The 26,844-nt window shown below is 48.1% G+C and overlaps 1 protein-coding gene across 1 annotated transcript; it reads right to left on the bottom strand.

The window, feature by feature from the left end:
* Positions 1-6,927: 6,927 nt before the first annotated feature.
* Positions 6,928-26,347, bottom strand: LOC119271902 (zealexin A1 synthase-like). The gene is made up of 2 exons (XM_037553545.1): positions 25,565-26,347; positions 6,928-7,563 (listed from the first exon to the last, which is right to left on the bottom strand). Exons 1-2 carry the CDS (start codon positions 26,345-26,347, stop codon positions 6,928-6,930), a joined length of 1,419 nt encoding a protein of 472 aa, XP_037409442.1.
* Between the last annotated feature and the right edge of the window lie 497 nt (positions 26,348-26,844).

Genomic DNA, 26,844 nt, shown 5'->3' with positions numbered 1-26,844 from the left:
GCTGAAAACCGTGGGCAAGATGAAGTGGAGCGAAACAATAGCGATGCGCATTACAGAGCTCAACGGCGCCTTTTGCATGGTACAGATGGTGGCCGATCGGTGCTACTGGAGGAAGGCTGAACGGCCGATTGTTCCGTCCACCAACATATGGATCCTGGAAGATTCCGTCAAGAGCAGCTGGATCAAAGCTTACACGATCACAATGGCCCAGTGCGTATGCCGTTATATGCCGTTGAGCGTAATGCATGATGGAAAACTGCTGTTACAATGCTCACTTGATTATGGGAAATCGTTGGTGCTTCAGATCTACGATCCTCGTACGGATACATGCACGCAAGTCATGGGGACTCCGGAGGATCTCGCCGGCAGAATTGGCGTTTGTAACTTGCGTTTGGACAGTCGTGTGTCTCGGTAGAATTCATTAGCACACTTTGTTGACCAAGCATTGTTCTTTCTTTCGGTAACTAGCAAGGTGAAGCCATGAAAAACTAGAGAGTACGCTGGACATTTGTGATATTCTACATCATTGTTGAACTATATACAGGACGGTGATTTGCTAGCCCAAGAAAAACACACTATATATGAGTCATATCTCATATGCCCATGCATGTCTGCCTGATGGCCAGCCATCTTTCTTTGTACCGTCTAAGTTTTGAGTGTCTGCTTTGTTGGGATTTGTTCACAAATCGGTCACATCTAAATACAACGAACACGCATGCATAAAAAACTTTAGCAAGCGAACCAACTTGTGGTTGGATGGTTAGAGGGACCGTGGTATCTTCAGCCCACCCGTGTTCAAGTCCTGGTGCTCGCACTATTCCTGGATTTATTTCAGGATTTTCTGGCGATGTGCTTTTAGTAGGAGGAGACGTTCCCGTCGACGACGAGGCGCCTACGGTGACTTCGTAAATTTCAAGATGACATGCCGACTCAGTCTCTCGGAGGTGCTCATCTCTACTCCTAATGAACGAATTGGTTGAATAGTCCCCCCCCCACTTTCAACCGGTTTATTTTCAACCGGTTTTTCTTCGTCCCACCTCGCACCAGCCCCTCTCACCGGTTTTTCTCTTTTCTCGTCTGACCGGCAATACCCAACGTATTTATGGTAATCAATCATAATTAATCCATGTATAGTAATAAATCAATCCAGGTATGGTAAGGTCATAACTCAGGAAATTTTGAATATGGTAATTATACGGTAATAAATTTAAATTACCCCAAAGGCTATCAATCCAGGTATGGTAAGGCCATAACTCGAGAAATATCGAATATGGTAATAAATTTAAATTACCACCAGGTATGGTAAGACTATCCACATATAGTAATAAATCATAATTAATCCACGTATAGTAATAAATCAATCTAGGTATGGTAATGTCATAACTCAGGAAATTTTGAATATGGTAATTATATCGTAATAAATTTAAATTACCCCAAAGGCTATCAATCCAGGTATGGTAAGGCCATAAATCGGGAAATATCGAATATGGTAATAAATTTAAATTACCCCAAAGGCTATCAATCCAGGTATGGTAAGGCCATAACTCGGGAAATATCGAATATGGTAATAAATTTAAATTACCACCAGGTATGGTAAGGCTATCCACGTATAGTAATAAATCATAACTAAATCCACCTATAGTAATAAATCAATCCAGGTATGGTAAGGTCATAACTCAGGAAATTTTGAATATGGTAATTATATGGTAATAAATTTAAATTACCCCAAAGGCTATCAATCCAGGTATGGTAAGGCCATAACTCGGGAAATATCGAATATGGTAATAAATTTAAATTACCACCAGGTATGGTAAGGCTATCGATCCAGGTATGGCACGCCCTCACCTGATCATCTATCACAATCTCCAGCCCCACGCACGCACCAAAGAACCCACCCGGCACCAAACGCAGCTCCTCTCGATCCCCTCGAGTAAACGCCGCCACCGTCGTGCGATCTTCCTGACACAGACGCCGTCGCCGCCTCCTTCCCACCTACGGCGTCCCCCACGTCCATGGTGACGGCGCTCGCGTCCTACACTGACCCTCCGCCTCATATAGGTTGGTCGTTGATGGAGTGGGATGTGCCGCTGCGGTTTGGGGAGGCGCAATCACGATCTGGTTGGGATCTCAGTGTGGACTCGTTCTCTACGATGAAGGATGGCGCTGCCTCCCTAGCAAATGGGATCGGAGGAAGGGGCTCTACGTCGTGAATGTCGGCGAGGCAGCGGCCGAAGGCGAGCCCGACGGTGAGCACGGGTGTTCGTCCCATGAAATAGGCGGCCACGGAGGGCGGATCTGAGGCCACCCCAATCGCCGGTGGCCCTTCCTCCCATCGCTCATCGCCTCCATTCTCTCTCTCCTCTAAATCTTTGTCGCCCCTGCCTGATTCTGGCCGACGCCATCCGGCTGTCGCATCGACCACCACCAGCACGACTGCGGACGAGGCGCAACCGCAAACGCCGCCGCCGCCATCCTCATCCACCTCCTCCACCATCCTTCCCAGCCGTCGTCGGGGGCACCCGCCATCTGCGCTCTAGCCCACCCGCTCCCTCCTATCCCCTCCCCCTGCCTGCCAGCCCCGTGATCCATCGCACAGATGGCAGGTACTACAGCGACCTCCTCCCCAGCGGATCCGGCCTCCTCCGATGGAGATCCATCCTGGGCACCGCCTTATTCTCATGCGTGCATGTCTATATCAACGTCTCATTCCACCTCACCTGAGCCTTTACCTTCCCACCTCTGCTTCAGATCCACATCACTTTGCAAGGTATGTGCTTGATTGTTCCGAACTGGATCGATGGATTATGCAAGGTACTTTGGGTGTCGTCATTGACGGCAATTGTCACGCCATGCTACCATCGGAGGGGTCCCTCATCGATGATTAGGGTCTTCCGAACTGCACGAGCTCCATTGAGAAGGATGTTTTTAATTCTGGTTTTGCCTACATGCTTTCTTTGCCTGTATCTACTTAGCTAATGTCTTCTTATAGATAGTAGCTGCTGAAGTGGTGATCAAAGTTGTTCACTATAAGGAAACAACCATGATAACAAAAGTGTATATTCCCTGACCTTTAACCTGAAGTACTTTTTCATTAGAAACTTGCAACAGCCAGGCATTGAAATTAGCAACAGCTTCGTACGTACTGAACTAATTTGCAGCAACACGTACTGAACTAAGTTAGGTTATGCTCATCGTTCCAACATGCTTAGTGATAACCACCTAGCAAGCTAATCAAACATGAAAAAATTGAAGTGCTATTGCTAATCGTACTATTCTGAATGTGAAAATCTATTTAATTGGCTCTTCTCTAATTGTACACTTGCACAAATCTCAGATCTTGCAAATTACAGTATAACCATAAAAGTCATGCTTTGACTCCTATAGGGCCTTTTGCACTTTAATATGACTAATAATTTGCCTTAATATCACAGATTGTATTACTACCTTTCTAAGTGAATGACATTCAAGAAGGTCATTAAATAAAACCAAGAAATCCTTCTGGTATTGGAGTGTAGGAAAGTTGAGACTATAAAACCAAAAGGTTATATTTACGTTTATTAGAGAAGGTTCTTTACTTTTTATAGGAAAACACAAAATGTGCGATGTAGAGTCTAGGTGGTGGGCCTCCTTGATCCACTTGGTGGATGAGGGCGACTCCGGTCCTGGCACCCATAGTGCCAGTGATCCAAAAATCATAGGGCCTGGATATAGCTCTAGCAGACGTATGCGGCTTGCGCATCGAGCTTGGTCGTCTCGAGCATGAAGATAGGCGAGTTGTAGACCAAGAGCTGGTACAGAGATAGCCGAGTTGTAGACAAGAGCTGGTGGGCAGCAAGAAACGCATGCACACCAAAGAACAAATCTGAGTCACATGCCTACTTTTATTGGTTTCTACAAAGAGCGGCTAGCTTAGATCTTAGACCAGTCGGTCACTGTCGAGGTCGCCAAGGTGATCTTACAGCACCGCCGTGGGGATTTCTCATGATTTTATGTAGGCAAGCCGCAAGCGGTGGTGGTGATTGGCTGAGTGGTGTCGCTGCCTTGGGAAGAGACGAAGTGATGGTAAAAGTAAGCAGGATCCGATGATTCTTCCGTGGGGATAGCCAAAGTCAAGATGTCGACTACAGACTTGTCGCAGACTTGCAGTGAACCTGGATACGGCGAGCTTGATTTGTGGATCGATGGCGGGTCTTGACTTTGTTAGGCCGGGATTGGATGGTTGCGGAGGGTGGTGTGCTTGGTTGGGTTCCCATGGAAGAATGTGGCCTCCTCGTGGATCTGGTCATGCCCATCCTAGAGAACATTGTGTCCCTAGCTCCCTCGAGGAGCAAGGACAGTGCAAGCGGCAGCAGGGGGTAGGGGTAGATGTGGGGAGGGATGTCGGCGGCTGCTCGAGATCATCATGATGAAACCCTTGACGTCCCATCTTTATCAATGGAACTGGAAGAGCACGAAGTCGAGATTGGATAGGAGTTTGAGTTCTTTTTGGCACCGATCGGTTCCCCACTTTAGAGATGTATTTTTTTGCGTGCGAGCAAACAGTGGGTTGATTCTAAAAGGGATAGGCACTTTTCAACAGAAGTGCATGACGGACCAAAAATATGACCTCATTTTATTTGTTTGATAGATTTCGTATTATTCGTTGTTATTCGTTCGGTGAAATTTCCTAATATTTGATTGTTGTATTTCTAATTAGAGCACCCCATAATCACCCAATATGAGGGAATAATAAATGAAAGATACTGATTATAAATTTTGAAGAGCCCGTGGCAACGCACGGGCGTTATACTAGTAGGGATAAGGTGTGCATGTGTGCGTTCATAGGGATGAATGTATGCGCGTATGTATGAGCGCTAAGTCTGTACTGATGTTAAAAAAAACTTTAGCAAAAGGCATGTGTCACATCTGATTTCTCTCTTCTTTTCTCTTTTCAAATCCCACATGGTACAACACTCACTGCCGGGTCGCTGGCTTTCCAGACCTCGGCCCCCTGCATCGCGACATTCGTTTTCATCACGCGGGGCATAGTCTCATGATCTAGGCTGGGGTATTGTGAGACATCCTCGCCATCAACATCGGTTCTCCTGTTGTTGCCAACACGTTTTGCTTGTCTCCCAATGCCATAACCTGCTTCCTGCTTTACGAAAATCATGGACGGTGCACCAAAGCTCGGTACGGATTGTTGGTATTGGGACCGTGCACACGTCACTCATAGACGAGTACTTTCGACCGAGAGCACGCCCACAGAACCGGTAGAGTACTTTCCGGCCATATGTAGAGCGTAGTATGAGATACTCGGTTTTGCTGAGAAATACTCCGTCTGTAAACAAATATAAAAGCGTTTAGATCACTACTTTAGTGATCTAAACAATTTTATATTTGTTTATAGAGGGAGTACAAAGTACAGGAGGTAGAGCCGTAGAGCTAGTTGGATAGATTCCTTATGGAGAATCCATCAAAGTACCAAGGTAGCGTAAACCAAAAACTACTCATAACATCTACCAAGACAGCCTAAGAGCAACTCTAGCAGACCCCGCATCCCGTCCCGACCCGTAAAATAACCGCCAAAATACGGGTCGGGGCAGAAAAACCAGCCTGATCAGACCCCGCATCTCGTCCCGGCCCGCAAAAAATTTTAGGGGGCGCGGCAAAATCCCGACCCCAACCCAGAAAAATGCGGGTTTCCCCCTCGCGGCTACGGTGCCCTACATATAAACGAAAACGGTTGGTGGGGGGACATTTCATCGCGCACTTTCCCCCACCAACCACCTCTCATCTCCCCCCTCGTGCCGCCGCCTAAGATTCTGGCGAAAGCAGCCGGCAGGAGCACGCCGGAAGGCCACCACGCGCACGAGGCCTCCCCTCCCTTCTCCCCTGTGTCAGCCGGCCGCTGGATTTGCAGATCTGCGACACTTCATCGCAGGTCGTCGGATTTGGCTTTTTTCGGCAGCCGGTTGCTGCCCCAAGCGATGGAGTGGTTGGAGAGCCTCTCCCGCAGCCCAGGCAAGGGCGCATCGCCGCCTGCAGGTACCGGTTCGTCCGCCCGCCGCCACGGAAGGTTTGCGGGCATGGATTCGTCCGGCCGTCTACCGGGCTCGGCGCTCGCGCAGCGTCTTTGTGGCTTGCCGATGCCGCTCATAGAGTGCGACGACTGCACGCGGAAAGTGTTGCGGCTCACTTCGGGCACGCCGAAGCACCCCGGATGGGTGTTCTTCAAATGCGAAAACGACAGGGTACACTTGCGGTAGCTCATTTCATAGCTCATTTTTAGTTCAATTGTTGTAGCTCACTTCGAGCTTGCTCATTCTTTTGTGTAGGGCGATGGATGCTCATTTTGATTTTGGGAAGGCCAATACATTGATTTGTTGATAGAAAGAAAGTTAATAGATGTTAGCGATCTCCTTAGTACAACCGAAGGCAATGATGCGGCTGCATGTGCAACTAGAGGGGAAGCAACGTCTACTTCTTTCGAACCAAAGATGAAGAAAGAAGAATGTAAAATCAAGAATCCGCAGATCGACAATGAATGCATGGCGAAGATATTAGTCCAACTTGTGGGAGCAGTTATGGAAGTTGGAAATCTTCTGAAATGCATACTTGTGGTTCTTGTTTTCTTTGATTTTGCTATTTTAGCAAAGATTTGGTGATGTCTTTTGTATCTAATGTTGTTGCAAAAGCAAAGAAATGCATTATGCTAGATCAATTTAAGTTGCAAATCTAAGTTTGGAGGGCCGGAAGGAGCTGCGCCATATCAGATGCCGTAAAGCCGACCCGTAAAAAAATTCAAGTCATGGAATTTTCTGGTGTGGTGGATTAAATATTTTGTCAAATGTTTTAATTATTTTGAGAATTACTTCGTGGCAGATTGTAAATAAGTTCAGCAACCCCAAACCAATGAGCTAAATAAAATACAGATGACAATTACAACTAGACACCTGGCAATGGCACGCGGAGGACAGGGCGCAACACGAGTCCATTCTTCCGCCTTGTAGTGACGCCGAAGGCCTCCGTCATGTCAAACCCTGCAGGATCATCCAGCCCCGGCGCCTCCCAGTCGAAGTGCAGCAGCAGACTAGCAAGGGCGAGCTCCACGTTGGCGAGTCCAAACGCCAAGCCAGGGCAAATTCTCCTCCCAGAACCGAACGGCAGGAGCTCGAAGTCCGCTCCCCTGAAATCCACCTCCGACTTCTCGAATCGCTCCGGTCGGAACTCCTCCGGCGCATCGGGCCAGTACCGCTCGTCGCGGCTGAGCGCCCAGGCGTTCACCAGCACCTGTGTGCCCTGCGGCACGTCGTATCCGAGCACACGACAACCTGCCTCTTCCCGGCACTCTCGGGGGAGCAGCAGCGGCAGCGGCGTGTGCAGTCGGAGCGTCTCCCGGATCACGAGCTGCAGGTACGGGACGAGGTTGGCGAGCTGCTCCTCGACCACCGTGCCGCCCGCCTCGAAAGCTTGGCGAACCTCCGTTGTGACCCGATGCATCACCTTCGGGTTCTTCACCAGCTCCGCCATGATCCACTCAAGTGTTGTGGATGATGTCTCGCTGCCCGCGGCAAAGATGTCCTGCATTTATATTGTTTCTGAGTTGACAAATCTACTATGCTGTGCGCTGACTCCGACTAAACAATCAAGCTCATACAGAAATCTTCACTCAAGCCACCAGATTAATTCATGGAAGTTGTTTAGTATTATATCTATCTATCTATCTATCTATCTATCTATCTATCTATCTATCTATCGAATATGGTGAATCTATCTATCTACTAACTGGAGGCATCTTCCCAGCCACCACATTAATTTTACAAGCAAATAGATCTAAGCCGTCAATTCTATATAAAGGAAATTTCAATGGTTCAGATTATATGCGAGTTGGTCATAAGTGTCTGGCTAGACTATGCTACCCTACCACTCTGAACAACGAACAGGAGTCTCCGAAAAAAACTAGTAGGCAGTAGAAGTGTTTTAATGATTGGAAAGCTACATATCAATTGCAGAAGAGAACTACACAAACGCTAACTGATTGAACCGTCATGTTGATGAGCGTCTCATTGGCAGTTACCCGACAGAAGGTGAAGCGTTGAGGAGACTCATGCGAGGAGTTGACAACAAGTAATGGCCGGTGGCAGCTTCGTCCTATGCTCATATTTCATGCTAATACTATATATGCCCTTAGTTTTGCCACATAATTAGGAAAAGCTAATTATAGGCTTTCTGTTAGCTTGTTGGATAAGCTAATTATAAGCTATTCGTTAGCTAATTATAAGCTTTTGTCATATACGTGATAAATTTTAGGGAAGCAATAATAGGCTTCGAGTTCACATATTTGATGGAAAAAACATAAAAGGAAGAGCAAAGAAATACAAATGATTTCTTTAGATGTACTCCCTCCGTCTCATAATATAAGAACGTTTTTGAAACTAGACTAGTTTAAAAAACGTTCCTATATTATGGGACGAAGGGAGTAATAAGTTTAGCCTGCCAAAGCGTCATATATTTTGGAACTCGTGTGTGTACTGAACAAAATATTGCGATAAATTAAATTTAATGCTTATCATCAAGAAAAAATGAATGTCCTGATTAACACCCATCAACACCCATAGAACACTTGCAACGATAGAATCCCCTATAAGTAGTAAATAAAGCATCTAGAAATATGAAATAAATAAACAAATAAAATCAATGTCATCTAGCATCAAATATGTGATAAATTCCAAGGAATCAACAATAGACTTCCTTTACTAGAAAAATGCAAAAAAAATGTAAAAAGAAAAAACAAAAAACAAGTACAAATCGTCTCTTTTATTGTGACATAACTTGACAATTTCTGGAATGGAAGAGACAGACCCTTGAGTCGCTCCGCCCAGGAGTGACATTGGCGGTTCCCCAACCAACCGCCGCTAGTGCTCCCCCACTATCGTCTGTCCACCCTCCTCACGCTGCCAGAAGATGCGACTAGGCTATGCCCGTTCCGCCGATAGCGGAGGTGAGGCTTTCTCTCCTCACGGTGTTGTGGGTCAAAGTTTTGCTCGGTAGTGGTGGTTCTCCTTGTCGTGGTGCTACAACGTGGTGGTCATAGGGGTGGGTGGGGGGATGCATCCTTTGGGCATGGTGGCGCGACACCCAACTACGTACGGTAGTGGTCGCGGATGCGGGCATAATATGGGCGCGTGACCTGGGTGCGTGGTCGTGGTTGGCAACCGTCTGTTGAGGTGCAGGGGGGCTGCAGGTGGTCTGAGGTAGTTAGTATCATGGTCTTAAATCATATCGGAGCTCTAATGGTATGGTCACAAAACATAGAATTTTAACTATATATGAAAATTTTAGGAACGTAGATTCTACTAACCAAATGATAAAATCATAGGGTTAGTCTGGATCGTAAAATCGTAGAATTTGTACAATAGAATCGTGATTCTGACTACCCTTGGTGGGCGGTGTCGACTTCTTTTAGTTGTGGTTGCGCAGTGGTTGTCCGAGCTAGTGTGTGGTTGCGCGCATGGTTGAACTTTGGTGGTGGCTTGTGCTGCCGGGGTTGGCAATGCTGCTCATGGAGGAGGTGTTCGCTATGGTGTTTGCCGTCTTGCTGGGGATTACGAGGTGGCTTAGGATGGCGTTTTCTGAGCAATGGCAGCGGCAAAAATCCTCTTCCTCTAGCGATGTGACTGCCACTTCTGGCTGCTGTAGGATGGTTCTGAGCTGTGGATCTAGGGTCCCGCTTAGATTCGTCATCGGTGTCTTGTGGCATGCCACAATGAGAGAAAAGGGGTCTTAGGGCTAGGGCTCGCCGGTGGGTGCTCTGGTAGTTTGTGGATACCTCACATTGGTGGAGTCCTCATGGGTGTGTTCTGCCCTTGGCGAGAGGCTAGTATCCTTGGTGTGGTCACATATGATGCGGAGGAGAGGCATCAGGTGGCGGTTCGCCCTTTCTTATACTTCGCGTGGTCTGCCATTGCCACTTCGTTCGTGCTTAGGCTACTTTGGAGTATGTTGGAGGCATGTCCTCCTCCCAAGAGGCTTGTCGAGGTGGAAGGTGTCCGGGCTTTGGACATATGCTTTGGTGGACGGGGGTTCGTATCGGCAGCGGAGGCATCCACATGCATCTATTTCCTTCTTGAAAACGTTGTCGAGGATTTTATCCTGACACTAGATCATTGTTGGTCGTAGCTAGCTAGGTTTCCGGTTGCGGGTGCGGGCGGATCCCCTCCACAGGGTTGGTAGGATGGTGGGGTGGTGGAGTATGGAGCAAGACGAAGCATTATGCCAGTGCCATTGGCGCCCACGACCACCATTTCCTCCCTGAAGGTGTTCCAAAGAGCTTCTTCTCCCTTACGTCGGGTCTCTTTGGCCCTTGATCGTTAGTTTGTGATTGATTGTGGTGTCTAGATTCATTAGGGATTTCTTATTGTTTTTATGCGATTATCCCATAATCAACCATGTTTGTATGGTTTAGGGCCTACTTTTTCCTATAAACCAGGTTAACTATCTTCTTCTTAACGAAATCATAGGAACACCCTTTCCTCTGACGAGGTTCCATGAAAAATGTACTAGTATAGAGGTCATGGATATCTCACATCCAGGCTGACAGAATGTCATGAATAGATTGGATGATGATCATCAAGCAAAAAATGGTGTCCTCATGACATCCGTAACAAAAACATTTTATGTTAGTACTAATACATGATTGTCACACCCTAGCTAGTTCATGCATTAGAGTGTTGCATCATGTCTATTCTTTCATCAGAATCCTGAAATGGGGATGACAGAACCCCCAGCCCCCTCTGAAACCAACTAGGGTTTACTAAAAACTTTTTCAATGAACCTGAAATGTCCTTCTAAAATGCCCATCATTTTTGTCTTGGTTCAGAACCTCTGCCAAAAGTGGTCCACATTTTCCTAGGTCATCTTAGTGTCTTTGAATTAAATCATAGATATTTGAATTTGGGCATTTAAAATTATATAAAATATTTCAAATGCTCAAATATCTCCAAACTAAAATGTTTCATGTTGGAAATAATCCAACTATGGACCAGGAGTAGTTTGGTGATTTTAGGAGTTGCCTAGGTATTTTTAATAATTCAACAAAGTTGCAGAGGAATTAAAAAACAGAAAACACGAGAAATAACAAAAAACTTACCTGGCGCCCAGCACCCGGCCCACCTGCCGGCCCAGCCCAGCGCCACGCCAGCGAGCTGCTTGCCGGCCAGGCAGGCGGGCAGGTGCCCGACGGCGGCCGCGGCGTGCGCCACGCAGCTGGCCGTCGCCCTGCTTCACCTCCACGCCTCGTTGCTGGATGGATGAACTCCACGCCGAGCCGTGAACCCCCAGGACACCTCCATTCTCCCCCAACTCCTCTCTCTCGCGCTCCCCCGCCATGGCCGACGCCATGGCCGCCACCCCCTCGCCGTAGCCACGTCCTCCGTCAACCCCACACCGTGCCGCCGTGTCCAGGAGCTCCGCCACCCTCCTCTCCTTCGAGCAAGCCGAGCCCCGAGCGCTCGCAAGGCCCGAGCCCACCGCATCGACCTCGACCGAACCGCCGTCGCCGGAGATCCCCTTCAACGCCGTCGTCGCTCCGGCCCGTCCCTGGCCGCACCAAGTGCTTCGTCGAACTCCCCGTGAGCTTAACCATCTTCCCCTCCCTTCTTTTCTTGCTCCCGAGCTGTGTAGTGACCTCCCGAAGCTCAACCGCACCCACCGCCGCGGAGCTCGTCGCCGACGTGCTCCCGGTCACCCTCCGGCCACAACTTGGTGTCCATCATGCTCACCACGTCACATAGCACCTAACCAGCTACTCCCCGCACCTCACCGACCCCTCTAGCATCAAGTTCGCCCTCGGCCGAACTCCGGTGGCCGCCAAAGTCATCGCCGGCGCCAACTCCGGCCACCCGGACCCCAACGGACTCCACCAAGAGCTGCGGCTCCTCCTTAGCTCCACTCCAATGGCCTCCGCGACTCGTTTGGTTGCCGGAACGGCCAAAACCACTTCCGCCGCCGCATCGGGCTCGCCGGCGGCTAAACGCCGGTGCAGCCGACCTGGCTTTGACCGCGGGTGGGCCCTGGTTGACCCCGATGAGTCAATGACAGGTGGGGCCCAGCCCTGTTAACTAAATAGGGTTAGTTTTAATTAACTTTAAACTAAACTAATTACCCTGACACCCTAGACCCACAGTCAGGTTTGACCTGGACGTCTCCGTTGACCCTGACGTCATTCTGACGCATGGCTGACGCAATAAATTAATTTCTGGATTTATTCTAATATAGGAAATTCCAGAATATAGTTTAAACTTCAAAAATTCATAACTTTTAATCTGTAACTCCAAATCAGACAAGTTATATATGAAAAATGATCAGAAAAATCCAATCTATCCATCTGTACTGTTTTCATGCATGATTAAACAAGTTAACTTGCTGTTTTATGCAGAACAAGATAAAACACTTTAAGGGGCCATGTATGAGTTTGAAATTTGAATCTTTGGGTCAAATTGGTTCAAACCCTTTGGGTCTTAGTTGCATTAGCCCAACACACTCATATTGCCATGTTTCATGCATGCATCATATTGTCGCACATTGTTTGGTGATGGCTGTGTATCGGTGTTCTTTGCGGCAGGTTCTACCTCCGAGGAGTACCGTGATTATCCTAACGAAGAACCATATCAGTGCATCGAACCATCAGGCAAGCAACCAACCATTTGATCATATCGATACAATCCCATGTTCTCGCTCCTGCTCTCATTTACTGCATTAAGACAATGCGTTTCAAACTGCTGTGTGCTACGGTAGTTGAACCCATTTCCTCTGCATGACCTGTCATTGCCACAGTAACTAGATGAAACCCACTAGCATGTGTAGGAGTTGTTTGAGCCATATGTATGTGTTGTTCCTACCTTGCTATGCCTGCTATGCTTAGAGTCGTGTCAGGTCTGGTTCATCTGGGTGATGGGCTAGAGTGAAATGATTATGTCGGTAGTGAGGGTGGTGTGGTGAACACGATTTGGTAAAGGTATCGATGAGAGGCCATGTAGGAGTACATGGTGGGTTGTTTCATTGAAGCCGACCTTAAGCACTGAGATCTGTATGTGTGATTTAAGAATCAGCTACTACCATACATTGGGCCCGAAACCAATGGACCCTCTCGGCTTCTTATTTCACCCTAGTTCTCTATCCAGGAGTTGCAAGTAGTTTCTGGTGTTTGTAGCCTACTGGAGGCCGTGGACAGCGCTGACCGTAGGGGTGGGCTGTGATGCGGTAGGTACGTGGCACGGTGTACCGACTACCCGTTAGGTATCTCGGGAACCCTGTACACATCGTTCGGGGCCGTATGGGAAACCTCGGCCGGACTCCCTGCGGATGGAACCTGGATAGGCGATAAACCTGGATTAGAGACTTAGGTGATTAGGTAGGTCGTGGCCGACACCCACGTTGGGCTTCCGCTTGAAGGTTGCCGAGTACATGTCGTGTAAACGACGGTAAGTGGTGAGAGCGTGTATGAAGAAGTACACCCCTGCAGGGTTAACATGATCTATTCGAATAGCCGCGTCCGCGGTAAAGGACTACTTGGTTGCCTATACAGTTCATAGACAAGTAAATGGAAACTACTAAAAGCTTCAAGATAAGTGTGAGTGCCGAGGATGGCTTTTCCGTAGGAAGACGGAGGTGGATCCTCGGTAGTGTATTGAAGTGGTGAGTAGTGGACTCGTGTGCGCAAAACCATTTCAAGTTGGAGTCTCGTAGGATAGCCTAGCCAAGAGTCAAAGCTGGCTTGCTGCAATAACTCCACCAACCCTTCTTGATAATGTGCATGTATGTAGGATCTGATGTAAGTCTTGCTGAGTACCTTTGTACTCATGTTGCTATAATTTACATTTTTACAGAAGACGCTGCAACCCCTTCTGATGGGTTCTTCGTAGACGTTGACATCAATGAGTAGGCTAAGGCCCAGGTGGTGATCCTGAGCTTGTGAAGGACCACGTAGTATAGCTAGGCTTTCCAAGCCTCTTTTATTTACTAGTTGTCTGTACTCAGACAAGTTACTTCCGCTGCTGGGTTGTATGACTGTATGACTTGAGTGCTGGGTCATGTGACCCGTACTTGTGTGTATGTTATGTATGGCTCTCTGAACCTTAAATAAAGTACTTGTGTCGTAGAGTCATGTTGTGATGCCTTGTTGTATTTGCACATATCGAGCATATTGTGTGTATGATTGAAATGCTTGGTATGTGTGGGATCTGACTATCTAGTTGTTTATCTTTAGTAGCCTCTCTTACCGGGAAATGTCTCCTAGTATTACCACTGAGCCATGGTAGCTTGCTACTGCTCTGGGACACTTAGGCTGGCCGGCATGTGTCCTTCTTCGTTCCTGTGTCTGTCCCTTCGGGGAAATGTCACGCATTGAGTACCGGAGTCCTGCTAGCCCGCTACAGCCCGGTTTACCGGAGTCCTGCTAGCCCAGTGCTACAGCCCGGACCCACTTGCTGATGACCGACACGTTCGATGCTGGGTCATGGATGCCTGTCCCTGTAAGTCTGTGCCACTTCGGGTTTACGACTAGCCATGTCAGCCCGGGCTCCTTATCATATGGATGCTAGCGACACTATCATATACGTGTGCCAAAAGGCGCAAACGGTCCCGGGCAAAAGTAAGACGACACCCGTGAGAATACCGTGCGTGAGGCCGCAAAGTGATATGAGGTGTTACATGCTAGATCTATGTGACATCGAGTCGGGGTCCTGACAGCGTTGGTATCAGAGCCGGACTGCCTGTAGGTTCTCCAAGCCAGACTGGTCGATGTTGAGTCTAGAAATTCTTTAGTTAGATGTAGGGGAATTGTTTGTGGGTTGGAACGTAAGGCTCTTTTTACTCCTTTATCTTATGACATTCTGATCTGAGTCAGTCTATTCTTCCACTGGGGGTTAAGGAATTAGGATCTTTTCTCTCTATCAGGTTCACGTGTTACTAATCAGTAGTACCTTATAGGTTGATGGATACAAGCCTAGTTCAGTTCTACTACCACATTATGTTGCTATGATGGACCTAGAACTTTGATATGATGTTGTTGAGTGTGTATGAAATCCTTTGTCAAATGTCTCAAAATCCTTTTTGAGCATTTACAGCTGTTATGCTGTCAAAATTTTGCTAGAAATTCTAATGCCTTTGCATTATGGTTGTGCTTTCAGATGGCCACTCGCGACCTCAATCAAGTGGTTCGCCTGACTCGATGCCTAGATGTACCCGGCCATACTGCCATGTTGGTCAGAGTAATGACTGAGGCTGGATACCATTGGTATCCTGAGTACACGGTCGAAGAGCAATTTCGAGACTTTAACCAAAGCCAGTATCTTTGCACTGTCAGGATATTTCCATCTTATCCTGGATCCACCGAGCCCCTTCACTGCTCCTATGGACTCGGGGTTACTATTGAGATGGCTGTGCAGGATGCCGCTTTCTCTATGATGACCATCATGCGAGTCAGGACTAGCCTATTTCGGGACTCTGATTTCCGGTATATGCCAGCATCACTTCCGGGAGCACAAGGGTATCTCCAGGCTATCTATGTTGACCCCACTCAGGAGGATTCACGGACTCGCACCACTGCTGAGATGCTCGAGGATAAGGATCGTGAAAATCGGGCCTTGAGGCTAGAGCTTTTCAATACCCGTGCTGACCATTGGGCCACTTTGACTCGGTTTGCACCGGCTGTGCAAGCTGGATATTCGGATATGCGCGATCTCTATCCTGTGAGATCTGCTCTGCCAGACGTGATGGGTTGGCGTGATGTAGGAGGCATCACCCCACCTCGTGGTCCCCGCAGGCCACCGTCTGTTGGTCCAAGACCTCATCCTAGCCCCTATGGTCCACAAGCTCCGCGAGATCGTCTGTTCCCGGATGATCATGTTGAGCTTCCCGGCTATGGAGGTGACTTCTACGAGGACTACTACGGATCGGTCTGAGTTAGTGGTAGTATCACTAGTTCGTACTAGCTGTGTCGTCTATCGTCCTGCGTGACTCGTGGGATATGACCTAGTTTGTACCGCCTTCCGGAGGTGTAGAAAAATAATGTATAGGAGCTCGGAGTGCCTCCGATGTGATGTAATCTTCTTTTCACCGTAATAGTACCTTGTTTGGTCTTGTACTAAACCTTGTATGCTGTGTATGACGATGGAATAAGAGAAGCAGTTTCTGTATCTACCATGTCATACGGATGATCATCTTGCATTCCGAGTTATTCCTTACATTCTGTATTCTATGTCGGAATCTTATTATTCTGACCAAATCATTGTCTTGTTTACCTAGGATGGTCAACACGCGCAATAACCCTGTTTCCCAAGAGCAGGCCGAAGGCAGTGAAGTCGGGAATGCAAACCCGCCTCACCCTCCTTCCCTAGCCGAAGTTATGCTGGAAGCCGAGAGAAACAAGCGGGAGACCAACCGTTTGTTGGAGCGTATTGAACAGAACACAGCACACCATCAGAGGACTAACTTGGTGTCACTCAGTGATTTCATCAAGTTACATCCACCCACGTTCCACCATTCCGTCGAGCCTCTTGACGCTGATGACTGGCTTCGCAGTATTTCTCACAAACTGCGTTCTGTGCTAGTAGCTGAGGCTGACAAGGTCACCTTTGCTGCGAATCATCTTGAAGGCCCCGCCAGTCTCTGGTGGGAGAATTATGGAGCTATGCGCCCAGCGGACCATGTCACTACTTGGGCTGAATTCAGCGAGGCTTTCCGTGAACATCACATTCCGGAGGGTCTCATGGACCGTAAACGTGAGGAATTTTGCAGTTTCACTCAAGGCCGACTCTCTGTGGATGCTTATAGCAGGGAGTTCGGTAACCTCGCACGATATGCAACTGAGGAAGTTTCTACTGATGCCAAGAAGCAAGCAAGGTTCCGTAAGGGACTTAGTCCTGAGCTTCGCCGCGACCTCCGTCTGCATGAGTGCACATCTTTTCAGAAGCTTGTTAACAAGGCCATCAGTGCTGAGACTGGTCAGACTGATTATGACGCAACACGCAAACATGGCCGTGACGTGAGTTCCTCATCCGGTGCTGGTCCTCAGAAGCGCCGCGTGTGGGTGCCTAACACTGCCCTGCCACCCAGGTTCACACCGAGGCCATCCTTCCAGGCGCCTCGCCCCGTTCAACAGTTTGCACCAGCCAAGCCCTATGGTGGTCCAACCAACAATGCTCCTCCACGCACCAGTTCCGTGACTTGTTTTAAGTGTGGGGAATCGGGCCACTATATGCGCGAGTGTCCCCAGACCAACTCCAACCAATCTGCTAAAGCTGTTGGCCGTGGCAAGCCGACAAGGAAAGTGTTCTACGCCAAGCCGGCCACCGCTGCACGTGGCCATGTCAACTGTATCTCTGCCGAAGAAGCTCAAAAGGATACCAACGTCGTTCTCGGTACGCTCCTTGTTAATTGCCACCCGGCATCTGTTCTTTTCGATACAGGAGCATCTCATTCATTTATATCCGAGAGCTATGCTCGTCTGCATAACACCACATTTTGTGAGATGCCCACCTCTATGGTAATTCAAACTCCGGGATCCAAATGGCAAACCTCCAGGGTAAGTCATGGAAATGAAATCCAAGTCGATAGACTTGTTTTCCTTGCATCTTTGATAGCTCTCAAATCTTCAGACATTAATATCATCTTGGGTATGGATTGGATGTCAGCCCATCATGCCAAAATTGACTGCTTCTCTAGGACTGTTCAACTCACACATCCTTCGGGGAAGATAGTCAATGTCTTGACCCGAATAGCCAAGCGACAGTTATATTCTCTTAACGCCAGCCCTTTGCCAGACCTTGAGGACGTCCCGGTAGTCCGTGACTTCCCGGATGTCTTCCCAGAGGAATTGCCAGGTGTTCCACCTGACAGGGATGTTGAGTTCGTAATAGACCTCATTCCAGGAACCGTCCCGATGGCTAGAAGACCCTATAAGATGGCACCACTAGAACTAGCCGAGCTTAAGAAACAACTCGATGAGTCCTTGAAAAAGGGTTTCATCCGACCTAGTTCATCTCCGTGGGCTTGCCCCGTCCTCTTCGTCAAGAAGAAGGATGGTACGGACCGGATGGTTGTAGACTATCGACCTGTCAACTTGGTCACAATCAAGAACAAATATCCGCTCCCCAGGATCAACGACCTGTATGATTAGCTCGCTGGATCCTCAATCTTCTCCAAAATGGATTTGAGGTTGGGCTACCATCAAATCAAAATCAGGAACGGGGACATTCCTAAAACGGCCTTTGTTACTCGTTATGGCCAATACGAGTACACCGTCATGTCCTTCGGTTTAACCAACGCTCCAGCCACCTTTTCTCGGTTAATGAACTCAATCTTCATGGAGTATTTGGATAAATTCGTCATGGTTTACCTCGATGATATACTCATCTACTCCAAGAACGAGGAAGAACATGCCGAACATCTAAGGCTAGTGTTGAAGAAACTTTGAGAACATCGTCTTTATGCCAAATTTTCTAAATGCGAATTTTGGTTGTCAGAAGTGACCTATCTGGGTCATGTAATATTTGGTAAAGGTGTTTCTGTTAACCCTGAGCGAGTTCAAGCCGTCCTTAATTGGACTCCACCTGAATCGGTCAAGCAAGTTCGGAGTTTTCTGGGCTTAGCGAGCTATTGCCGTCGCTTTGTCGAAAATTTCTCCAAAGTTGCAAAACCTCTAACCGAACTCCTCAAGAAAGATAAAAAGTTCGAATGGACTCCACAATGTGAGCACAGCTTTCAGGAACTGAAAAGACGCCTGAGTTCTGCTCCCGTCCTAGTACCGCCAGATTTCTCTAAGGACTTTGTTATCTACTGCGACGCCTCGCGACAAGGACTAGGCTGTATTCCCATGCAAGATCGACACGTAATTGCTTACGCTTCACGGCAATTGCACCCACATGAGGAGAATTATCCTACTCATGATCTAGAGCTTGCAGCTGTAGTCTATGCACTTAAAACCTGGCGACATTACCTCCTCGGTAATCGTTGCGAGATATTCACGGATCATCAAAGTCTGAAGTACATCTTCACCCAACCGGATTTGAATCTCAGGCAAACACGTTGGGTCGAGTTGATCACAGATTTCGACTTAGGAATAACTTACACTCCAGGGAAAGCCAACGTTATGGCTGATGCGCTAAGTCGCAAATCTTATTGTAACAACCTGATGTTACAACAAAGTCAACCACTTCTCCATGAGGAATTTCGGAAGCTTAACCTTCACATTGTTCCTCAAGGATTCCTTTCCACCATGGTGGCGAAACCTACCCTTACGGATCAGATCATCAAAGCATAGAAGGTAGATCCGGGAATTTCCCGCATCAAGAGAAACATCAAGAAAGGAGTTGCGAATTGTTTCTCCATTGATGATCAAGGGGTCGTATACTTTGGGAATCGGCTAGTGGTTCCCAAGGTGCGAAACCTGAGGCGATTGATCCTTAAGGAAGCTCATGAATCTCCTCTCACTATTCATCCCGGTAGTACCAAGATGTATCAGGACCTACGCCAGAGGTTCTGGTGGACCAGGATGAAGAGAGAAATTGCTCAGTATATTGCTAACTGCGACGTCTGCCGTCGTGTAAAAGCAGAGCATCAACGGCTTGAGGCACCCTTCAACCCCTAGCTATTCCTGAATGGAAATGGGATAAAATTGGTATGGACTTCATTAGCGGTTTTCCCAGAACTAAGAGAGGGAATAATGCTATCTTCTTCGTGGTCGATCGTCTTTCCAAGGTAGCCCATTTCTTACCTGTTCGTGAGAGTATAACTGCTAGTCAGTTAGCAGACTTGTACATCTCCCGAATAGTGTCTCTCCATGGTGTTCCTTTGGAAATTAACTCGGATCGAGGAAGTCTCTTCACCTCTCGATTTTGGGAAAGTTTCCAAAATGCTATGGGAACCCGCCTTTCCTTTAGCACCGCTTTTCACCCTCAATCAAGTGGTCAAGTAGAACGCGTCAACCAGATTCTAGAAGACATGCTTCGAGCCTCTGTTATCTCATTCGGACTGGAATGTCAGAAATGCCTTCCATTTGCCGAATTTGCTTACAACAACAACTATCAATCTAGCCTGGGTAAAGCCCCTTTTGAAGTTCTCTATGGACGACATTGTCGAACACCCCTTAACTGGTCAGAAACCGGGGAAAGACAATTCTTTGGTCCGGATATGATCCAAGAAGCAGAAGAGCAAGTTCGCATCGTTCGTGAAAAGTTGAAAACAGCCCAATCTCGTCAAAAGAGTCAATACGACCGAAAACACAAGGCTATGACTTTCGAGGTTGACGAGAAGGCTTACCTTCGGGTTACTCCTCTGAAGGGAACCCATCGTTTCGGTATCAAAGGCAAATTGGCTCCCCGTTACATTGGACCTTTTCGTATTCTCGCTAAACGAGGAGAAGTTGCCTACCAGTTGGAACTACCTCCGCATCTCTCCAGAGTCCACGATGTCTTCCACGTTTCTCAACTCAGGCGTTGCTTCTCGGATCCTATCCGTGGAGTGGACCACGAAACGCTTGATCTCCAAGATAATCTCACATATCGAGAGTACCCCATTCGTATCCTTGATCAGGCCGAGCGTACCACTCGACGTCATAATATCAAGTTTCTCAAAGTTCAATGGTCGCACCATTCTGAGGATGAAGCAACTTGGGAAAGGGAGGATCGTCTTCGACTCGAGTATCCCGCCTTCTTTTTGGAGGAACCCAAATCTCGGGACGAGATTCTTTTGAGTGGGGGTGAGTTGTCACACCCTAGCTAGTTCATGCATTAGAGTGTTGCATCATGTCTATTCTTTCATCAGAATCCTGAAATGGGGATGACAGAACCCCCAGCCCCCTCTGAAACCAACTAGGGTTTACTAAAAACTTTTTCAATGAACCTGAAATGCCCTTCTAAAATGCCCATCATTTTTGTCTTGGTTCAGAACCTCTGCCAAAAGTGGTGCACATTTTCCTAGGTCATCTTAGTGTCTTTGAATTAAATCATAGATATTTGAATTTGGGCATTTAAAATTATATAAAATATTTCAAATGCTCAAATATCTCCAAACTAAAATGTTTCATGTTGGAAATAATCCAACTATGGACCAGGAGTAGTTTGGTGATTTTAGGAGTTGCCTAGGTATTTTTAATAATTCAACAAAGTTGCAGAGGAATTAAAAAACAGAAAACAGGAGAAATAACAAAAAACTTACCTGGCGCCCAGCACCCGGCCCACCTGCCGGCCCAGCCCAGCGCCGCGCCAGCGAGCTGCTTGCCGGCCAGGCAGGCGGGCAGGTGCCCGACGGCGGCCGCGGCGTGCGCCACGCAGCTAGCCGTCGCCCTGCTTCACCTCCACGCCTCGTTGCTGGATGGATGAACTCCACGCCGAGCCGTGAACCCCCAGGACACCTCCATTCTCCCCCAACTCCTCTCTCTCGCGCTCCCCCGCCATGGCCGACGCCATCGCCGCCACCCCCTCGCCGTAGCCACGTCCTCCGTCAACCCCACGCCGTGCCGCCGTGTCCAGGAGCTCCGCCACCCTCCTCTCCTTCGAGCAAGCCGAGCCCCGAGCGCTTGCAAGGCCCGAGCCCACCGCATCGACCTCGACCGAACCGCCGTCGCCGGAGATCCCCTTCAACGCCGTCGTCGCTCCGGCCCGTCCCTGGCGGCACCAAGTGCTTCGTCGAACTCCCCGTGAGCTTAACCATCTTCCCCTCCCTTCTTTTCTTGCTCCCGAGCTGTGTAGTGACCTCCAGAAGCTCAACCGCACCCACCGCCGCGGAGCTCGTCGCCGACGTGCTCCCGGTCACCCTTCGGCCACAACTTGGTGTCCATCATGCTCACCACGTCACATAGCACCTAACCAGCTACTCCCCGCACCTCACCGACCCCTCTAGCATCAAGTTCGCCCTCGACCGAACTCCGGTGGCCGCCAAAGTCGTCGCCGGCGCCAACTCCGGCCACCCCGACCCCAACGGACTCCACCAAGAGCTGCGGCTCCTCCTCAGCTCCACTCCGATGGCCTCCGCGACTCGTTTGGTTGCCGAAACGGCCAAAACCACTTCCGCCGCCGCATCGGGCTCGCCGGCGGCTAAACGCCGGTGCAGCCGACCTGGCTTTGACCGTGGGTGGGCCCTGGTTGACCCCGATGAGTCAATGACAGGTGGGGCCCAGCCCTGTTAACTAAATAGGGTTAGTTTTAATTAACTTTAAAAACTAAACTAATTACCCTGACACCCTGGACCCACAGTCAGGTTTGACCTGGACGTCTCCGTTGACCCTGACGTCATTCTGACGCATGGCTGACGCAATAAATTAATTTCTGGATTTATTCTAATATAGGAAATTCCAGAATATAGTTTAAACTTCAAAAATTCATAACTTTTAATCTGTAACTCCAAATCAGACAAGTTATATATGAAAAATGATCAGAAAAATCCAATCTATCCATCTGTACTGTTTTCATGCATGATTAAACAAGTTAACTTGCTGTTTTATGCAGAACAAGATAAAACACTTTAAGGGGCCATGTATGAGTTTGAAATTTGAATCTTTGGGTCAAATTGGTTCAAACCCTTTGGGTCTTAGTTGCATTAGCCCAACACACTCATATTGCCATGTTTCATGCATGCATCATATTGTCGCACATTGTTTGGTGATGGCTGTGTATCGGTGTTCTTTGCGGTAGATTCTGCCTCCGAGGAGTACCGTGATTATCCTAACGAAGAACCATATCAGTGCATCGAACCATCATGCAAGCAACCAACAATTTCATCATATCGATACAATCCCATGTTCTCGCTCCTGCTCTCATTTACTGCATTAAGACAATGCGTTTCAAACTGCTGTGTGCTACGGTAGTTGAACCCATTTCCTCTGCATGACCTGTCATTGCCACAGTAACTAGATGAAACCCACTAGCATGTGTAGGAGTTGTTTGAGCCATATGCATGTGTTGTTCCTACCTTGCTATGCCTGCTATGCTTAGAGTCGTGTCAGGTCTGGTTCATCTGGGTGATGGGCTAGAGTGAAATGATTATGTCGGTAGTGAGGGTGGTGTGGTGAACACGATTTGGTAAAGGTATCGATGAGAGGCCATGTAGGAGTACATGGTGGGTTGTTTCATTGAAGCCGACCTTAAGCACTGAGATCTGTATGTGTGATTTAAGAATCAGCTACTACCATACATTGGGCCCGAAACCAATGGACCCTCTCGGCTTCTTATTTCACCCTAGTTCTCTATCCAGGAGTTGCAAGTAGTTTCTGGTGTTTGTAGCCTACTGGAGGCCGTGGACAACGCTGACCGTAGGGGTGGGTTGTGATGCGGTAGATACGTGGCACGGTGTACCGACTACCCGTTAGGTATCTCGGGAACCCTGTACACATCGTTCGGGGCCGTATGGGAAACCTCGGCCGGACTCCCTGCGGATGGAACCTGGATAGGCGATAAACCTGGATTAGAGACTTAGGTGATTAGGTAGGTCGTGGCCGACACCCACGTTGGGCTTCCGCTTGAAGGTTGCCGAGTACATGTCGTGTAAACGACGGTAAGTGGTGAGAGCGTGTATGAAGAAGTACACCCCTGCAGGGTTAACATGATCTATTCGAATAGCCGCGTCCGCGGTAAAGGACTACTTGGTTGCCTATACAGTTCATAGACAAGTAAATGGAAACTACTAAAAGCTTCAAGATAAGTGTGAGTGCCGAGGATGGCTTTTTCGTAGGAAGACGGAGGTGGATCCTCGGTAGTGTATTGAAGTGGTGAGTAGTGGACTCGTGTGCGCAAAACCATTTCAAGTTGGAGTCTCGTAGGATAGCCTAGCCAAGAGTCAAAGCTGGCTTGCTGCAATAACTCCACCAACCCTTCTTGATAATGTGCATGTATGTAGGATCTGATGTAAGTCTTGCTGAGTACCTTTGTACTCATGTTGCTATAATTTACATTTTTACAGAAGACGCTGCAACCCCTTCTGATGGGTTCTTCGTAGACGTTGACATCAATGAGTAGGCTAAGGCCCAGGTGGTGATCCTGAGCTTGTGAAGGACCACGTAGTATAGCTAGGCTTTCCAAGCCTCTTTTATTTACTAGTTGTCTGTACTCAGACAAGTTACTTCCGCTGCTGAGTTGTATGACTGTATGACTTGAGTGCTGGGTCATGTGACCCGTACTTGTGTGTATGTTATGTATGGCTCTCTGAACCTTAAATAAAGTACTTGTGTCGTAGATTCATGTTGTGATGCCTTGTTGTATTTGCACATATCGAGCATATTGTGTGTATGATTGAAATGCTTGGTATGTGTGAGATCTGACTATCTAGTTGTTTATCTTTAGTAGCCTCTCTTACCGGGAAATGTCTCCTAGTGTTACCACTGAGCCATGGTAGCTTGCTACTGCTCTGGGACACTTAGGCTGGCCGGCATGTGTCCTTCTTCGTTCCTGTGTCTGTCCCTTCGGGGAAATGTCACGCATTGAGTACCGGAGTCCTGCTAGCCCGCTACAGCCCGGTTTACCGGAGTCCTGCTAGCCCAGTGCTACAGCCCGGACCCACTTGCTGATGACCGACACGTTCGATGCTGGGTCATGGATGCCTGTCCCTGTAAGTCTGTGCCACTTTGGGTTTACGACTAGCCGTGTCAGCCCGGGCTCCTTATCATATGGATGCTAGCGACACTATCATATACGTGTGCCAAAAGGCGCAAACGGTCCCGGGCAAAAGTAAGACGACACCCGTGGGAATACCGTGCGTGAGGCCGCAAAGTGATATGAGGTGTTACATGCTAGATCTATGTGACATCGAGTCGGGGTCCTGACAATGATTTTGTTCACAATAAATACTACTATTACATATATATGAATTAGTCCTGAAAATATATAATCGAAAAAGAGAATCCTAAGAAATTCATAGATGACGGGAGTGTATATGTGCTCAACATTTCTGCAAAATTATAATCAAGATCCATCATGTTTCCGTTCGAAAAAGGACAAACGATATATGCACTGAATCCCCTCAATATACATGCATGCATGCTTCATAAATTTGCTACTCCTACATGAGTTTACCAATCAGAAGTTGCTTGGACATGACACAACTAGATTATCGTGCTCTAAGCACAAACTGACTGGAGTAGTTTAATTCGTTCCCTCCTAGGGCTAACAAGAAAAAGCTTTGAGAAGTTTAAAATAATTTCTGAAAATGTTTTACTAAGTCAACCCTACGTCTCTTTTTTTAAACATTAGTCAACCCTACGTCTCTATGATTAAACACTGAAACTCGTGAGAAAGGGATTGATGACTGATAATATTATTAAACAAGTACTCCCTCCATTTCAAAATAGATGACCTAATTTTATATTAATTTTGTATTAAAGTTAGTACAAACTTGAGTAATCTATTTTGGAACTAAGGGAGTAGTATTTCTCAAAAAATACATTATTAAGCATATAAAAATGGTTTACTATGTTTACCCTATGTCTATGATTTTGTACAAACATTACATGCAGTAAACACTGAAATTCGCCAGCACGGGATTAATTACTGACGTTATTAAGTATAGTATAAATGTAACTGAGATTGCTTACGAAGATGACGGCTTTAATAGAGTCGATGTCGAGGTCGCCGCCGCCGTCCTTCTGTATCCTCAGGAGAACATCGATGAGGTCCTGATCGTCGTCTCCAACACCGTCCATCCTCTCCAAGTGCTCGGCGATGATGCCGTCGAGGATCACGAACACAGTGTCACGGCACTCCTCGGCGCGGCGAACGGCGCCGCTGGCCCAAACGAGGAGCCGCGACGACGGCCACAAGTCGGCCAGGTTGAACCCCCTGCCAAGCTCGTTAGCGCGGTCGACCTCTCGGAGGAACACGTCCCGGTCCCTGCAGCGGTCCCCCATCACGGCGCGCACCGTGCTGTCCGCCAGCATTGCCGACAGCCGCGCGCGCATGTCGACCTCTTCCCCGCCGGCAGCGATGGCGCGGAGCATGGCGGCGACCTCCTGCTCCCGGATAGCACGGAAGGAGAGGACTCGGCGGGCCGTGAGGAGCTCGGTCACGGCGATCCGGCGCATCATTCGCCAGTGGTCGCCATAGGGGGCGAAGATGATGTCCCGCCCGCCGTTTGTGAGCACGCGCACGGTGGAGCTCAGGGGCCGTGAGGCGAACGCAGCGTCGTGGGTCTTCATCACTTCGCGCGCACCGGAGCGGGAGGAGACGACGAGCGTGGGCACCTCGCCGAGGTGGAGCAGCATGACGGGCCACCCGTAGCGCCGCGCTATGTCACGCAAGGCCCGGTGCGGGAGCTGCCCGGCGATGTGGTGCAGACTGCCGATCACCGGCAACGTCCACGGCCCCGGCGGTTGGCCCATTGGTTTGTTTTGTGCTAGCTGCGAATGTGATTGTCGCTTTGGCTCGTATATATATAGTACTAGTACCAATATTCCCGGCCGGCATCGAGACAATAAAGCTGCCACGCTGCTGCTTAATTTCTTTTTTTGGTTGATGTTTCATTTTTTTCCTTTTGGGCAATACATAACACAAGGAAATTAACAAGTCTTGGAAAATCCAGTGCACCCCATTTACTTATTAAGATTGTTTATTATAGATAATATGTTGATCCTTTGTAAACTATCTTAATTTTACTTCTATATTTCTAAATTCTAAAGGGGTGTGCTATGCGTCCGCCGGCTGATCTTTTTAAAAAATATGCCGGGTCACGAGCCATTAGATCGTGTGGCCAAGCGGCGTTCTTTAATTTTGCAATAGAGGTAATACTGCAGAAACCTTTGCAGCAAATGTTGTGTTGCAGAAATGTTTTCAACAGAGGTCATGTTGCAGAAAACTTTTGCAACATAGGTCATTAGCA

The sequence above is a fragment of the Triticum dicoccoides genome, chromosome 3A (assembly GCF_002162155.2).
Source record: "Triticum dicoccoides isolate Atlit2015 ecotype Zavitan chromosome 3A, WEW_v2.0, whole genome shotgun sequence".
In the NCBI taxonomy this organism is placed as follows: Eukaryota; Viridiplantae; Streptophyta; class Magnoliopsida; order Poales; family Poaceae; genus Triticum; species Triticum dicoccoides.
The sequence above is the reverse complement of the archived record's forward strand: the minus strand, read 5'-3'. Positions and strand labels throughout refer to the sequence as shown.

Excerpts from the sequence above, each read along its gene's own strand:
- LOC119271902 (XM_037553545.1), bottom strand. The coding sequence starts at position 26,347 with ATGGGCCAACCGCCGGGGCCGTGGACGTTGCCGGTGATCGGCAGTCTG. Across the intron at positions 7,564-25,564 it reads CTATTAAAGCCGTCATCTTC|GACATCTTTGCCGCGGGCAG; the intron begins GTAAGCAATCTC and ends ATATAAATGCAG.